General features: G+C 37.2%; 1 protein-coding gene across 7 annotated transcripts in view; it reads left to right on the forward strand.

Annotated features, from left to right (window-relative positions):
- PRDM5 (PR/SET domain 5) overlaps nt 1–18,068 on the forward strand; it is a 221,256-nt gene that overhangs the window by 158,907 nt on the left and 44,281 nt on the right. For 6 of the 7 annotated variants that reach the window (XM_012473048.3, XM_012473046.2, XM_064383912.1 and 3 more), the window contains one exon: nt 6,939–7,024. The exons of the other annotated variant lie outside the window; for it this stretch is intronic. In XM_012473048.3, coding sequence (XP_012328471.2) covers nt 6,939–7,024 — 86 coding nt within the window. The remainder of the gene's footprint in view (nt 1–6,938; nt 7,025–18,068) is intronic. 7 annotated transcript variants of the gene reach the window in all.

The following is an 18,068-nucleotide window of genomic DNA, read 5'->3' on the forward strand; positions in this document are numbered from 1 at the left end:
CTTGTTGGGGCCAGGCTGGGCTCAAGTCGAGTAAGGTGTTCCACGTGGCATCCAGATGTTCCCTTTCATTACTACTAGCTGCCTTTGGAAGGCTAGCTCCAATTTTCTAGAGCTGTTTTCTGAATATCCTCCATACACATTTCAAATATTGTAGCTTTTAAGCTACTTCCATCTTGGGTGTTCCAGCAGTGAGAATTTGGATACACTTCAAGCTGAGTGAGTTAAAATACCTCCAATTCAAAGATGAAGATCTAAAAAAGGTGTGCATGAATAATGCTAGATTTGCATTAAGGAACTGCATTTATTCAGGTTTTTTATTTTGTTTTGTTTTGTTTTTTGCCTTTTCTAATGACTTTAGCTAAGTCCTATGCCTGCCCACTTCTCCAGCCCAGGGATCTTTCTTAACACTACTACATCCTTGTTTTGTATAATTTATCAGTATCTGAAATTATCTTATGAATTTTCTTTAACTTTTTCTTGTCTTTCTCATTACACTAGTAAAGTTGAAGAGACAGTGATTTTGTGAAACTATTCGCAACTGCATTCTCAAAGCCCAGTACAGTAACTAGAAGATGGTATGTGCTAAAATATATGTAAATATATATAAATAAAAAATATAAATATTTTAATAATATGTAATTATAATTTTGATATAATTATATATATTTGTATAATATATAAATATTTTTACTTATATATTTAAATATATATCTATATTTTAAAAATGAATAAATTAGCTTCAAGGAGTATCCACTTTGTGGCACCTTTAAAAATCAACCAAAATCAACTTTTTATAATTACCATCATGCTTCCATTTGTTCCTTGATGTGTCATTCAAAGAAAACACAGTGACCTTCAGTGTTACTCAGTGTCAGCACATAATTTAAAGAAAGAGATGCAAAGAACTTATCTATTTTTCTTTAGTTAAATGAGAAATATTTTGCTCTTATGTACACTTAAATATTATTTATGCTGCTGTTGATTAAATCTATTTTATTAATCTAATAGCTAAATCTCATAGGATAGTATCTCATATTTGCCAATATTGTATTTCCCTTCTAAACATTAAAAGTGACTACCTGTATGTAGTTCTCAAGACACAGCTTAATATTATGTTTGTATTTGCATGCACTTGGGAACTGCTTTAAGACATAACACACATTCCTAACCTGCCCCCTGCTTTTTCCTGATGAGCATTGATAACCAAAAGAATGCTGGAATCTACCAGCCAGAAAGATCTGGTTAATGTTAACTGTTATTGTCAGAAGCAGAGGTTTCATCATTAACTTTAGAAAGCCTACCCCAATTTATACAAAATGTTAGCCATATTACTAATTTATGTGATGGCATGAGGTTAAGAGTAGGTTCAAACTCTGCCTCCACTATATAAGAAGCTATGTAATCTTGAGCAAATTACTTATCCTTTCTGTGCCTTACTTTCCTCATTTGTAAACTAGGGATGTGAATACTTAGATTATAATATTGTTGCAAATGTATGTTAAGCATTCTGAACTGTAGAACAGAACCTAATAGACTCTATAAATTTCAGCTTGTTATTATTTCCCTTTAGATTTGGTTTTAGCTACTTTTTTGGCTAATTTTCAGATTAATTAATTTACATGTTAGTCAGAATTTGAATAATGTGACTAGCCTAAGCAAAATAAAGATAGTGTGTAAATCTACCTGAGATATTAAAAAATAGTAGTTGTTTGGACTTGGATCATAATGTACATCAGAGCCCATGTACTGACAGTGACCTGTATTCTTAGAGTTGAATAAAATTGAAGGTAAGTTTTTGTTTTCCTCAGGATTATTTTATGTGTAGATGAAAATATTTCTTAGAAACATTCTTCACAGTAATTGGAAATAATGAAGGAAAATATTATATGCATAATGTGAAGAAAACCTAATAACAACTTATCTTTAATATGCAAATTAAGAAAATGACTTTAGTAGTTATTAACATGTTGACTGTACAGGTAACCTTCAGGTTCAGATTATGTGGGACAGCAGATAGCTCTGTCCTTGTAGTCCAAAAAAGAGGTGAGATTGCCCTAAACATCCTCCAACCAAGAGGGTAGAGTTTAATGTATAGTCTAAACTGATTTGCAGACTATACACTATAGTTTTCAAATAAATTGCTTATAAAAGCCATTTACATGGTGAAAGCTGGAGTACATTCTAGGATAGAATGAATGAATGGAGTTGTATTTACCCAAGTTTCCCAGATTTGTCGGCCCAGTGTTGTGAGGGATGGGGCAGAAATACCAGTCATCTAGAGGTGCCAGTTTTTACTCTGAGTGGTTTATGTAGGCCTCATGGGCAGCAGATGTGTAGACATCAGTGATAAGAATAATCGCCACCATTAAGAGTAGAATGACTATGTTAATTTGTTAGGCTGTTGTAAGAAGATGTCGCCAACTGAGTGGCTTAAACAGTAAAACTGTGTCATCTCTCAGTAAGTCTGTAAGTCTGAGATCAAGGCACTTGCATGGCCATGCTGCCTCTGAAGGTGCGAGGAAAGGATCTGCTCTAGGCCTCTCTCCTGGCTTCTGATAGTTCTTGGCTTGTGGCAGCGTAATTGCAATCTTCACATGGCATTCTCCCTGTATGTGTCTGTCTTCACAAGGCTGTCTTTTTATAAGGACATCAATCATATTTGATTAGGGGCCCACACTACTCTAATAATGTTTGGAACAGCTGAATTCTCAAGTAAGGCTACATTATTAGGTACTGGGGGTTAGGACTTAAACATATGAATTTGGTGTGGGAGGGCACAGTTTCATTCATAACAAGTGACTATATATCTATTGTCCCAGTTGAGACACTTAAGAGAGTGAAAGGGAGTAATATTGTATTAGGATTCTCCAGAGAAAAAGAACCAATAGGGTATGTATAGATACATTATATGTGAGGAGATTGATTACGGGAATTGGCTTACACAGTTATGGAGGCCAAGAGGTCCCCTGATGTGCCCTTTGCAAGAGACCCAGGAAAACCAGAGGTGTAATGTAGCCTGAGTTTGAAATTCTGCAAACCAGGGGAGCCAATCATGTAACTCAGTCGAAGGCCAAAGGCCTGAAAACCAGGAGCAGGGGTTTGTTGATGTAAGTACTGGAGTCCGAAGGCCAGAGAACTGGGAGCTTCTGTGTCCAAGGGCAGAAGATGGATGTCATCTCAGATCAAGGAGAGAGATCAAGGGAGGGAAGGAGAAAGAGGAAAGCAGAGAGAGAATTAATTAATTCACTGTTCCTCCATTTTTTTGTTCTATCCGGACCCTCAATGGATTGGATGAAGCCCGCCCACATTGGTGAGGGTGAATCTTCTTTCCACAGTCTACTAATTCAAATGTTCATCTCTTCTGGACACACCCTCACAGACCCAGAAATAATGTTTTATCAGCTATCTGGCCACATCCCTTAACCTAGTCAAGTTGACTGTAAAATTAACCAGCTATTACTATATTGTTCTGGGATAACAGGCATAAACTGAGACTACTTTAGACAAAGCTGGATATATGGTCACTGCACCCATAAGATAGGCATAATTTATCCAATTTTCAAAGGTTCAGTGAGGTTGGGTGACTTTCTTGGAGTTACAGCTGGAAGGAGGATGAGCAGTATTCAAACCCAGGACAATCACATTCCAAAGAAGGATTTAAAAAGCCATGCCTTTGGATATATGCCCAGTAATGGGATTGCTGGGTCAAATGGAATTTCTATTTCTAGGTCCTTGAGGAATCGCCACACTGTTTTCCACAGTGGTTGAACTAATTTACACTCCCACCAACAGTGTAAAAGTGTTCCTCGTTCTACTATAAGGACACATGCACACGAATGTTCATTGCAGCACAGTTTACAATAGCAAAGACCTGGAACCAGCCCAAATGCCCATCGATGATAGACTGGACAGGAAAAATGTGGCACATATACACCATGGAATATTATGCAGCCATTAAAAAGGAGGAGTTCACATCCTTCGTAGGGACATGGATGAACCTGGAAAACATCATTCTCAGCAAACTGACACAAGAACACAAAATGAAACACCACATGTTCTCACTCATAGGTGGGTGTTGAACAAGGAGAACACATGGACACAGGGAGGGGAGCACTATACACGGGGGTCTGTTGGGGGGAGGGGGGATAGTGGGGGGGGTGGGGAGTTGGGGAGGGATAGCATGGGGAGAAATGCCAGATATAGGTGAAGGGGAGGGAGGCAGCAAATCATACTGCCAGGTGTGCACCTGTGCAACAACCTTGCATGTTCTTCACATGTACCCCAAAACCTAAAATGCAATAAAAAAAAAAAAAAAAAAAAAAAAAAGCCATGCCTTAAGTTAGCCTTTTTAAGTCTCTGAACAGAATTCCTATATTATGACAGTAGGTAAAATCCGAAATGGATTTGTTATGTTTCCTTCTTTAAAATTCCTTACTAGTCTTTAACTATATTTCTTTGTTGATTGATTTTGGCTACTATGAAAGGGAATAGTAACCTGATATATTATATTAGGATTAACGTACAATTATTTACCTGATGACTGCAAGTCTTTTGTTTTTGTTTGCTAGCTATTCTATTGGTGTTTAGAGAACAAAACCACACATAAAGCTATGTGATACAAAGAGAATAGCTATGAATAGTAAATTATCTTAGGCTTGCTAGAAAAATAGTTTTACATAAGTGTAGAGCACATTACTATTCTTACCATGCTTTATCCCTAATACAGATTTGATTTGTTGATGGATTTCATTGTTAATAAATAAGAAGGAATCATTTTAGCCTTCTTTATTATCTATCACTAAAGTAAAATAAACTTTGAAAAATCTAATAAATGACTTTTTATACTTTATAAAGAAGAAAATGAAAAATCTGGAATTGTGAAAGGAGCTACCACCATTTAGCAGTCACATTCCGCTGTTTTCTGCTTGTCTTTTTCCTTTGTGGTTCAAGGTTAAATGATTAAGATCTCAATAAATGATAACTCCTGCTGTACTCCTACTATTGTTGCTGATGCTGTTACTGCTAGTACTGTGATGTTCATTTTTATCATCATCCTGAAATAGAAAAATTCTAGAAATATCGGAGAAGTGAAATTGTGACTTAGAGACTAGATGGAGGGAGAAGTGAGTAAAAAAGTGGGGGTGTCTTGGATGGCTCCCAAGTTTTTTATTTGGTAACTAGGTGAATGTGGTACAACTAATCAGTACAGGACATATAGCATGCACAAGACCAAAGGATAAATACCACAAATTCAAAACAATGCATGCTGATTTAAGCTGTTTGTGAGATACGCAAAGGAGGGTACCTGTTAGACGTATCTGTACCTGGAGACTGGGGCTCAATAGACATCTGGAATTCGGATAAGCATGTACAATCAACTTAGGATTAAAATAAGATTATATTGTCCTAGATGTTACCTAGCCTTTGTTCTACTGACTGTGAAAAGCCACACCTTCCTAGAGTCACAATGATCCTAAGGTCCATAATTCTAGGTCAGCTTACCTAGTGCAAAGGTTGATTTTGTCTCAGAGAAGTTGGCAAGTATGGATGGCTCATTTAAGGGTCCTGTTCCTATTTGAGCTGTGATTGTTGTTTTTTAGTTTCTTGCTACTTTCGGTGTTTGTCACCATTTTACAGTGCCTGGTCCAAAAGGGGAATCCTGAGTGCTCCTCCCCAAGGAGGAGAGGCTGCAAAATTCCACTTGGCAGGGGGCACCGCTGCAGGTGCTTCCCCATGATGTTAGTGCTGGAATCAAAGTTTGGGAGAACAGTGTAAGGCCATTATGCAGCGGGACCAGCCTTGAGACCCAGGAATGTAACTGTCCATTTCATGAAGCAGTGTCAGGGATGGGGGAGAGAGGGTCGAGGAAGGCCTTGATGAAAAGTGATCACTGGATCAACCAACAAGGGGCATTGTTGACCCCATAAGAGAATTGACTGGGATAATGCATATGATATCTAGATTGAATTAGGATTAGAACCAAGGGGAATATGAGAGAGTAAAGGAAGAACATACCCTGCTAGTCAAAAGGCCTGACTCTGAAGGGAAGGAAAGACAGAAGTTTTACATTAGCTGAAGGAAAATATTTTATCATGTTAATCTTTGATTGCAGCCAGGGTCTAGCATCCTGCCATGAAAGTACACTGTTAAATGAAAGAATAAATCAATTTGTGATTTTGAGCTAGTGATTTTGAACTACAGTCCATCGTAAATAATTTGGCTTTGACAAGAGGGCATCTTCAGATCCCTTTTGGAGATTACATTTTGTCACTTCACAGTTGAATGTTTTTAAAAGAATGTGCTGTATATACATGTGCTTGCTTGTCATGAAAAACATCTTGGCTATTTTCTAAATTATAGCCTCTAGGTGAGAGGTATTTGATTATATCAGGAAGTATGAATTAATTATTATTTAGCTGCACTACCAATGGTCCTTTTGAACATATACCAATTTCATGAAATTCTTTTGAAACTCACAGCCTTAACTGAGACAAATTCATTTATATGAAACAAAAAATAAAACAAAGCAAGATGTCAATGAATCATTTAAATAATTCCTTTTTCAAGAGTAGCACAGTAACAGAGCAAAGCGATTAACAAAATATTTTTAACAAATTCTTAAAATTAGGAGATTTAATTTGAGCTCAACTATTAAAAGAAATATGCAGCAAATATGCTACTGGTAAATGTTGTTTATTTTTGGGTATTAGAAGTGCTCTGAGCTCTGTGTACTCTCCATAGGAGGGGAGGCCACAGTCCATTGCTGTCCTGCATGGCCCATGCTTGGGTCTGCCCCTCTGTGCCTGTAGCCACTTGTTGAAGTAGCACAGGGCATATGTGGTGGCCAGGATCTGAGTGTGTGAGAAGTGATAGCACACTTCTAGGACTGGTTCTGCTACTTTACCTTTTTCTGACATGGAGGCTTCCTTTCTTTGTAGGTGAACGTCCCTATCAGTGCCCTTACTGTGAAAAAGGATTCAGTAAAAATGATGGACTGAAGATGCACATTCGTACTCACACCAGGGTAAGATTATAATCTGTCTCATTAATATTGATAATAAAAATGATACTTTAAAATAAATATATTTAACTTTTTTACAAAATAAAGGCAATATACTGGAGGTTATATATCTATATTTATTATGGACATTTAAGGATAATTTTTTAAAAGATAAAACAATGAAAAAAAAAAGAAAACAAAAATTGAAATCCCAAAAGGATTTCTAGTCTTTGAATCAGGAATCAATTTTCAGGAGTTACAAATGACCAACTGCCAGATAAGTAGATTTTTAACATTTTAATACTACAATATTTTAAGGTTTTTCTTGCAGAATATTCACCAGTAATAGGAAGATTTTTAATAGAGTCTGCAGGTTTGTCAGCATTTGACCATTAAGTAATACTTCTGAGCAAGTATATTTGCAAAGACATTGCAGATAAATTCCTAGGACAGGTGGAAAATATGGAAGTGTAGCTCGGTGCTTCACAGGGCATGCCTAGTGCTGTGGCTCATTCTCCCCAGGGTGCTCTTTGTTCCCTTGCTGTCAACACTCTTACTGGACTATTGTCACTCTGTTATCTATGCCTTTTCCAGACTCAAGTATGTGTCTCACATACTTTTTTAAAAATGTAAGCAGCTCACTCACCATCAGCCACCATTTCATAGCTCACTATTCCATTTAAGGCACAATTAGACACTTTAAATGAACTTTCCACATGGAAATTTTGTATTGTTTTAAATAGCTGTTCTTGATTTTGCTCTATACAGCTTTTCACTGCATTGTCTCTGACAGATCCTTTTCAGTTTGCCCTTTTAAAGTGCTTATGGTCTGTATGTAAATGATATATTTTTTTCAAATTTTAAGAGACTTACCTAATCCCCTTTAGAACAATTCTAATTTAAGCCTCTCCTGAATTTTACTTTTTACCTTAGCTATAAAACAAAAAGTTTGGAGAAAACATATAATAATAATATTCTTCCCAGAATAAAAATATTGTAGCCTTCCACATCAGTTCTGTAGCACATAAAAGCTATCCTCTGAGGTCCCCTTAAGAAAATACTCTTTTTGTCTTTGCGGTGAAGAGAGGAAGCTTCTCGACTCATTAAAGCAAATCTATAACAGGTTTCTCCTTCTAGTTTGTAGTATCATATTCATATTATATGAATATTAGGAATTGGAGTACTTCCTAGATATAAAAGTACTTCATAAACCATAAAGGATTAGACAGATATTCCTGTTTATAATAGTATGATTTAAATGTACAATACTCAAAATATTTCACAACGAGTATTATGAAGGAGGTTTAAATTAGTTTTAGATTTGGAGGTTATTTTATATGTGAGCAGTTGTCATAAATGTATCAATAATATGTTTATTTAGAAGATGCCAACATATAGGCAAAGGTTCGGGTTCCTCTTAATAAAAACCAGTGATATTGACAGAAATTTACATATGATGTTGTTTTACTTGATTACTGAAGACAGACGTGATTACACACAGAAGAAGTTGTTTAAATCACTGCACAAAAAAATATCTTTTGGGTTTTCTCCAGAAGGTGAGGCGTTTCCAATTCAATTAATTTGTTTTTTACTTTGTTTTAATATAAAGTTATTAATGAGAATAATACAGATAGTTAAGATGAATAAAAATATAAAAACCACTAATTATATGCTGGTACTCTCTAGGCCTTCACATTTATCAAATCATTTAAGCATCACAACAACTCTATGAGGTAGCTGTTACTATGATTTCTTTAAAAAAGCAGGAAATCGAGGCACAAACCAAGTAAGTAGCAAAGTTAGGATTTGAACCTAGAGAGACTGACTACAGAGACCATTTGCAATTTTTTGCCTATTATTTAATTGAATATTTTCTGATTCTGCTCCCTCATATATTTTCTGGTATATTTCCAGACCAAACAAATTATAGTAATGACCCCAAATTTAAAAGTCCCATATTCTTTTAAACTTTTGAACCTCGATTTAAAGATCCCAATACTGTCTCCAAAGTATTCAGCTGCAGATGGCCCCTTGTCAGTTTTCTGACGTTAACTGCACAAAAAGAAAACAAATGCTAGGCTTTGACTAAGGGAACTAAAGAGAATGCACAGACCAGAAGCACCCAGGATTTTAGGCAGGATCCCCCACAATGAGTAGAGAGCGCTATCCAAGAAACAGGGTAAATATGTGTAAGCCTTTTGGGTTTTACCTCAAACTCTTCTTTAATATTCCTTTTTCATGCATTTTTAAATATTTTACTCAGTTTTATTTTGAAAATCCTGTTTCCCAAGCATTGAATAAATACACATAACCTTTGCATATTAGTCCAGATTTTCAAAAAATTTCAAATTTTTAAAAGCCTACTAAGGTTATCAGCTAGTAAAATCAAATTACTATTAAAACTCAAAAGATATTTTTAAAATGTTCTAGAGGAACAACCTCTGCAAGGTCATATTTTCCCAGTGTTATTTGCATTTTGTAAGTCTCAGTTTAAAAAGATACTATTACATTTGGGCCATAACACATTTCAGCTTCAATTTTGCATTCACATCACATAGACATTTAGAGAGCTGTAATTCCCAGACACTTTTGGTTCTATTTTAAAAGTTTTTAATTCCAGTATAACAACAGAAAAGAAAAGCTATTTAATTCAGTAAGTTACATCTTCAGGAAGTTTTGGTGAGATGACCCTAGATGCTGTGTCAGGCCTGTACCCCCAGTTTGCATTCTGTGGTGACTGCACGAATGCCTTCTAGAAGGAGCACAAAGCCATTTACCCTAGTTGTTGTCTATAGGGTGCAGTAAGAGCCCAGATGTGGGAGATAATTTTGCTAAATTCCAATTAATGACTGACCTTTCGTGGAGAGACCAGGGTTTGAGGTGAAGGCTGGTAATTTTATTTCCTTCAGTATATTTTCTTTATACTTGGTTTTCAGCTTCTGGCTATGTTGTGCCTATTTATGTTTTTCCATTGTATTTTTCCAGCTTAGATCTGTAGTCTGCTATCTTTAGTTATATCTCAGAAAATTCTTGGCCGTTTAAAAAAAATTTTTTTTGTACCTTTCTTTCTGTCTTCTTATGGGACACCAGTTACACATTTGAGTATTTGATATTGTTTCAGAGCTCTTGAGCGCCCTATTCTCTTTTTGTTTCCTTTGCATTTTAAAAAATCTCAGTGTTTTTCTTTGTTTCTAATTTCTACTGATATTTTCAATTTCATTGATTTTTCTACCTCTGTTGTGCTCAGTCTCCCTATTAAAAGAGTATATCTTTGATAATATGTTTTTCATCTCTAGAATTTTCACTTGGGTTTTTAATAGTAGTTTCTATAAGCCCTGGCACAGTGGATCATTCCTATATTCCCAGCATTTTGGGAGGCTGAGGAGGGAGGATTGCTTGAGGCCAGGAGTTTGAGGCTGCAGTTGGCTATGATTGTGCCACTGCACTCCAGCCTAAATAACAGGTTAAGACCCTGTAAGACTCAGTTCAAAAAAGATACTATTACATTTGGGCCATAACACATTGCAGTTTCAAATTTACATTTAAAAATAAGAAAATAAATAGTTTCTATATTTCTGTTGAAATTGCCAATTTGTTCATCTGTGTGGCCCACCTTTTTCCCTAGATTCTTTGACGTATTAATTGTAATTCTTTTAAATTCTCTCTTTAGTATTTCTATCATCAGGGCCATCTGTGGATCTCATTGTTTTGACTATTCTCTCTTGATAATTAGTGGAAAGGTTACAGGAGTTTGCTTTTTAAGTGTCACATAATTTTTGATTGAATGTCTGTGTGTGTGTGTCTGTGTGTGTGTGTGTGTAAAAGAAACTAAGTCTCTAAGTCTAATTGGAGACTAAAGTAAATACTGCTTGTGCCTGGAAACAGGTACACCTCTTCTTCTGCTAGGCCATTAATGTGAGTCAGGGCTTGAGTCATTCTGGTCAGTAGCTGAGCTAGGTTTGGGGTTTTAAGGAATCAGCTCTCATTGTTTTCCTTCCTACCCAATTATGAGAGCTCTCTCTTCCTCTGACAAAGGTGAGACATTCTGTGTTCCATTATTTGACTTTTAGTTCATCTGATTGTCTTGTGACCTTAGCTCACAAAATGTTTCATGACCTTAAGCTCAAAAGAATGACTCTAAATTTTTCAGCTTTTTGTCATTAAGTTGGGGGTGATTTTTTTTGTGGCTTTCCACATCCTATGAGCAGTGATTTCTTTTTAACTGTGTAGGGTTTTGGTGGATAACTTTGTCCACTTAATAGCTCTAGATTAATTTTCTACCCAGGAGCTGATAAAAGCAGAACCTCTTCCATTCCATGTCCAGTTAGCTCCTTTATTCAGTTAGGGAAGCACCCCTACTTAGAGGCCCTATGTGGATTTAGGCCAATTTGTTATGGTTTCTATAAAGGGGTTCTGTTTCCTAGGATGCAGTCAGACCCTGGCAACCTCAGTCAAGCCTCAGCAAGGTCTCCCTCAGGGCATTGGAGCCATTTCTCATCCCTGTCTAGAACTACTTTCTCCTAACCCATTCATGGTCTTTGTTTTTTGCTTGGATGGTGGATGAGACAGCTATTTGGATGTAGCAGGTCATCTTTTGGGGAAGATATATATATATTTTTTTGAGAGAGGGTCTTTCTCTGCTGCCCAAGCTGGAGTGTAGTGGTGCAATCATAGTGTACTGAAACCTTGAACTCCTAGATTCAGTGGTCCTGTAGTCTCAGCCTCCTGAATAGCTGAGAGTACAGGCATGAACTATCATGCCTGGCAACATTTTTTATTTTTTGTGGAGGCAGGATCTTGCTATGTTCCACAGCCTGGTCTTGAGCTCCTAGGCTTAAGTGATCTTTTGGCCTCAGTCTCCCAAAGTGCTGGGATTATAGGTGTGGACCACCATGCCTGGCCAATATTGTCTTAGTTTTCACATTGTAGCTTTAAACCAAGGTTTGGTTTGAAGATTTGAATTTTTCCAAAGCCTTGGGCTTTGGAGGTGCTCCTGGTATGCTTTCAGACCTTTCCCTTCTTGTCTCTGTTGCCTTTGTCTCAAAGGACCTCTTGACCATTCCAAACTACACTGAGGTAGGTAAGTGCCAGTTGCTCAACTCTTTGTGTGCAGTGCCTCAAGTCCATTTTAGTACATTGTTCTTAGAAACTATGGATCATCTGGAAATTGTAGAGCTTATGTTTTCATTGCATTAGACACATTGAGCCAAAACAGTCACTCAGTGAGTTACGGCACAAGCTCATAAATATCCGTTTTATAAACATTAGTTTCAAAAGAAATTGTTGTTTGTAACTGTTTACCACAGAAAACTTCATGTCTTATATAATCACATTTGATTTCAACATGGAAGGCACCTGGACCAATTAGAAAGTTATTTCAGAAACTGCCTTTTGAACACCATTTCAAAAACCCAATTATCTTACACAGGTTTCAGGTTTCTAAGATGGCAGTTCTTTCCAGCCTTGTTTGCAGAAACAGCCAAATTAGTTCTTACAAAATTAAAATAGAATTGCCAGTGGTTACAAGTAACAGCAAGTCTTTTATATTGTTTTATATTTCATTAATTTTCTTTCATGAACTTTCTTGTCCCTGATCCCCAGGTTGTTCAGAATGTAGATCTGGGTTTAACAGACCTGTGCCTTTTGCACTTTCTCTTGATACCATGCAGTGAGACCGTGAGTCTCTGAGCCCAAACAAGGGTGGGTGTCTCGGAGTTCCTAGGCATCAGACACTTTTGAATTTATCTAGAGGTTTTGGGTGGTCTTTTGAAGTAGGATTTGAAAATTATCCAAAAAAAATTTTGACCAATGCATCAAGTGGATGAATGAACCATGTGAGTAAGTGTGAGCATGATGTTGAAGGAAAAAGAAGTCATTCTATGTGAATTAAGATGTGTATGTGAACTAAAGCAGGAGGAGTGAGGGCTGCTGTATACTAAAGGAAGGAGAAGGCAAGAACATTCCTAGCTCCAGGGGCATTGTATACAGTATATGCAGTCTTGGTTGAGAACAGAAAGGAGTCTTTTAAGGGTGAGAATCAGCTTAAAATCCTCATGGATACATTAGGAGGCATGCATAAAAAGCTTAGAGACAGTTGCAAAAGGAAGTTGGTTGAGTCAGGTTGGGGAGGGCTGGTGGATTCTAGGACTAGAGATAGAGGGTGATATTTCAGTTGTGTTTGAAAGAGTATGGTGGAGGGCAGGCCAGGGAAAATGTGACTGCGTGAGCAGAGTACGCACCTACAGATACAGTAAGGGTGGCCTGTCCACTATAACTGAGTTTGAGGATACATGTTGAAGGATGACTTCTGTTGAGACAGGCTGAGATTGATGAGTTGGTATGAATTGGGAAAACATTTTGTTGCATGTGTTTGATTTTGAGTAGAGGAGTAACATAACAGTTTTACCTCTTAGGAAGGCTGCTCTGAATCATTCTCCAGCAAGAATTGAAGGAAGCAGCACTTGAGTCAGGGAGGCCCGGTCAGGAGACATGATGGAGCCAGGTGAGCAGGAATAGGGACCCACATGAGATGGCCATGGGATCTGAGAATAGGGCACAGATATGAGGGGCACCTTTGAGATAAGTACTGACAAAATTTGGACAAGGTTTAGACATACCCTGTATAGGTGGTGAAGAATAGGGAGGAGTCACAGATGAATATAGGATGCCTAGAAGGGGCATTTTGGAGTATTGTGATATTCCATGAAGAGAAAGGAAGAGCAGCTTGTGGGTATAGAGAGAAAGGAGGGGGAGGAACGGGTACTGGGGTCACAATTATCTAGGTTAAGTGCCTGAGGAACACGCTTAGCTATTTCTGTTTTTATGTCTGTATAAGAAGAAGAGATGTACAAATTTAATAACTTTTAAATATAGTTTATTATGATTTTAGAGAAAATTTAACAGTTTTAGAATTTCTAAGCTTCATCAGCTTATGTCCTATAGGGACAAGAGAATATGCCTCATTGTAACTGTTTGAAATTATCTTTAATTGATTTTGGAATTAGTGAATCTTTTATTGTTTCTAGAACCCACATATTTCTTGGGGAATTTTGTGTGTCTTGCCAATGAATTATTTAAGATAAATGACTTTAAAATACCATTGTATTTTATTTGGCTCCAAATATATACCTGCGTGAAATTGAGCATTCTTATTCTATCACAATAAGGCATTTTCCTTTGTAAAAGGGAAAATCAGACCGTTTGAAAAATCACTTCCCTTTCAGGGACCGACAGCATCATTACCCCATTTCTTTTTCTTCATTTCTACTTTGTGAAAATTCTTTCTGATGGTCATCAACCCACTTGGCAGAGTGCCCTCTGTTCTTAATCTCTGTGTCACCTGCCCATGAGTCAGTCAGCTCTCTTAAATATCACCAGGAAAGAAAGTTTTAAATTTCCCAGTAAGGAATACTTTTTTGGCATGCCAAATGATGTTTCTGAAATAAGGACTTCTGATCCAGGCATACTGGATTTTGATGGGCTTTGAGAGTAAAAGGTGAAATTTTAAAATAAGTTGGATTTCATTCTCTTGACAAATTTTTTGGGTTATTGAATTATTCCGTGGGAAAATAGACAAAAGTCTTTTGTGGAACTAAATTCTGTTTTACCGTAGTTAAGGTTACAAGAGTAGAGTTACATTGATGTGAGGGATTGAACTGACTAGAGGTATTGGCTGTGATTTTTCTACATTTTTTAAATGGTATTTGCATTCTCATTCAATATGTCTTTGCCTAACTTGAGCTTTTTGGGGAGAGGAAAAGCTAGTACTACCCATGTAGAACGTAATGTGGATTAGTTGGAATAATGGTTTAGTAAGGTAGTCTCTAAGATGGTGCCAGTAATCTCTTTCCTCCCTGTATGCACGTGCTGCACATTAACAGGTACGGTCCAGTTTCCCTTTCCTGAATCTGAGCTGGGCACAGTGACTTGCTTGGCTAATGGAATGCAGCAGAAGTGATGTGCTAGGACCTCAGATGCTAGGACAGGGGAAGCTTGTTAACTTGTATCTGTTAACATGCAATATAATTGTATGTTTTTGTCTGTATCTCTTGGGACCATGTTGTGAGAACCCCAAGTAATGTGGAGAGTCCAGACAGGCATGCCATACAACAGCCAGTGTGTACTGCCAGACTTCTGAGTAAGCCGTTTGGCTTTCTAGCATAGTTGAGCCTTCAGATGACTTTAGCTGCAGCCAACTGACTGCAACTGCAAGGAAGACTCCAAGTGAAAACTGTTGCAGAGCCCTGTCAACCCACAAAACCATGGAAAATAATGTTATTTTATATCATTAAGCAAAATAATTACAATAAACAAATATTAAACCATAAACAATAATAATGTATTAAGTTTTAGAACGGTTTATTATGTAGCAATAGATACTCCAACAAGTACTAAATACTACATAATGCTGCATAAGTACAATTTTAGTTGTGTAATATTCTATATTTTAAATGATTGACATTTCTGGAGAGAGCATTAAAGTGAGTACTTATTAAATGTTCCCAAGCAAAAGTTAGCTGTTGTGTCTCAATATCCCATTTACCAATGGGAGTTGTATTTTGTTTTTGGAAAATACACATCTTAAAATTCAATTTAAAAAAATATATGAACAGTTGTTTAGAAAGGCTTATACTATTCTAAAAAAGATTTGAGAGACTCAGAAAAGTGTGAATTAAAGGCTGTGATTATACTTATATACTATTTAATCTGTAGGTCCAAAATCTGATGACAAATTTGCTATGTAACACAGAAATTTGTATGAATAAGTTAAATTAACAGCTTTGTTTTAAAGTATTCAGCCTTATAATTGGTGTGATATTAAGTTGGCTAAAGTGAATAGGCTTATCATCATTATCCAGTTTTCTCCTTAATGCTTTTTAGAACCTTAAATGCCAACAAAAGAGTCTGAAACTAGGTTCTCCAGCAGTACTATTGTGATCAGAATGACACTCGTTTTGGGGCATCAGGAAGGTAGTTCTCGACGTTGAGGTTGGTGGTCTGGCAAACTCAAGCGTGTGTAATCTCTGCTTATGATTAGGGGGTTGGCTGGGATGTTCCCTATTTGGAACTTTTTATTTTAATGCTCCCTGACTAAAGCTGTTTAAAATACACAAACCTCTGTTTTTGGATTTAGAATAGTTATTGTCCTAATTTGTTTATATGTTTCTCCTTTTTTAAATTGTGACTTTCATGTGGACAGAAATTGTAGCTTGCATCTCTTTTTCCTTAGCAGCTGTGTGCCTGGCACCTAGTGAGTTATTAAGCTTGTTGAAGGAATGAAGTGAAATTATGGTCAGAAGCAAATCATTAAATTTATCAAATTAACTCAGCAAATAGATACCTAGATAAGACATATGAATCCATTCGTTTATTTATTCAACATTGATTAAATGACTACAGCGTGCTATGAGCTGGGACTATAGCAGTACACAAATCAGACCTTGTCTCCACCTTCAGTGGAGCTAGGAGTCTCTCATAAGTTTAATTCTTTTTTAATCAGCAATTTCTCCTCACTAAAGACTTGACAAGAAGGTATGAAAAGGCAAGAGTGTGTGCATTCATCAGATGTTTGTGACGTGCCAACTGCATGCCAGAAGCTGTAGTGTCACAAGCCCTGCTTGTGTCTGTCAGGAAAGATGGACATTAAGGACATTATTTTAAGTATACAAAATGCCAAGTGTGCCAAGTGATGGCGTGGGAAAGTACTGGGTCCCAAGTGTATAACTGGTACCAGGCCTACTCCGAGATCCTGGAGTCTTTGGCATGGCTCTCTTAGCTCTCAGTGGCCCTTCCTTGTTGCTGTGGTTGTCTTCTTCAGTTGCATGTGCTTCTCTGCATTTCCACATTTTACCGTGTGCAAGGCAGTTCTATCTGTCTAGGCAGGAATAGAGAAATGTATACCTATTACTCTGAACTTGATGCTCTGCATTGATGTACGCTGGGCCTGGCCTTCCCTGGTTGCCTGTCTGGGCCATTCTTGTCATCTGGCTCTGAAGACTTTGTTCTTAGAGGTGTACTTGCCACAGGGAAGCCAGATATCTGTGATCCCCTGATGAAGCCACTTTCACCCTACTTATCTGACTGACACACCTGACAGATAAAGCTCAAGTGAACAGTCACCTCAGGTCACAACATGGAATGTGTACAATTCTTCAAGTTCAAGCCTTAACTCTCGTGCTTTATTTCCCTTTTAGGACAGCATACTGGGGTGGAAATGAATGAAAATAGAGCTGTCAGGGGTTAAGATTAAAAGCCACCTCATTTGTGAAGAGGGAGTAGATTATTTGCAAATTGTAGTACTTTATTTTTAACAAGAGATCACTTTACAACTGGTCACTATCTGTGTGCCATTAATATATCACTGTGCCAGGGCTTTGAGATTGTTCCCATTGATCTAAAGACTGTGCTTCTTGGATACCTGGATACAGGAAAATTCACTAATTCTGAAAACATTTAGTAAGCCAACTATATGCCGACACTGTAATAAGTATTAGGGATACATGATCGAATATATAGTACAAGATGCCTGAGAGTGTCAGATAATTTCATATGGGTGGGTCATGGAGTAGAATAAAAGGTGTACTAAAAAAGAGGCTCTGGGATGTACAGAGGGAAGATGATACAGGGTCGTTTCTGAATGCTGGATGAATATGTTTGGGCTTTACCTTCAGGGCTTTTGAGGAGCTTTTGAAGGTCAGTGATCTCAGAGTGTTGGCATTTTCAGCCCTGCTAAGTACTTTATCTCTTGCTAGTTACTGGCCAGTACCAGCATCATCAATCATCAATTAGTTCTGTTTGATCTAGCAAGCCCACTACTGGGTACCTGTCCAAACAAAAAGAAATCATTATATCAAAAAGATACCTGCATTTGTGTTTGTTGCAGCACTGTTCACAATAGCAAAGATGTGGAATCAACCTGAATATCCATCAGCAGATGAATGGATAAAGAAAATACACACACACACACACACACACACACACACACACACACACACACAATGGAATAGTATTTAAGCATAGAAAGAATGAAATCATGATTTTTGTAGCAATATGGATGGAACTGGAGGCC

The sequence above is a fragment of the Aotus nancymaae genome, unplaced genomic scaffold (assembly GCF_030222135.1).
Source record: "Aotus nancymaae isolate 86718 unplaced genomic scaffold, 86718_ANA_hifiasm-v0.15.2.pri h1tg000033l, whole genome shotgun sequence".
Taxonomy (NCBI): domain Eukaryota; kingdom Metazoa; phylum Chordata; class Mammalia; order Primates; family Aotidae; genus Aotus; species Aotus nancymaae.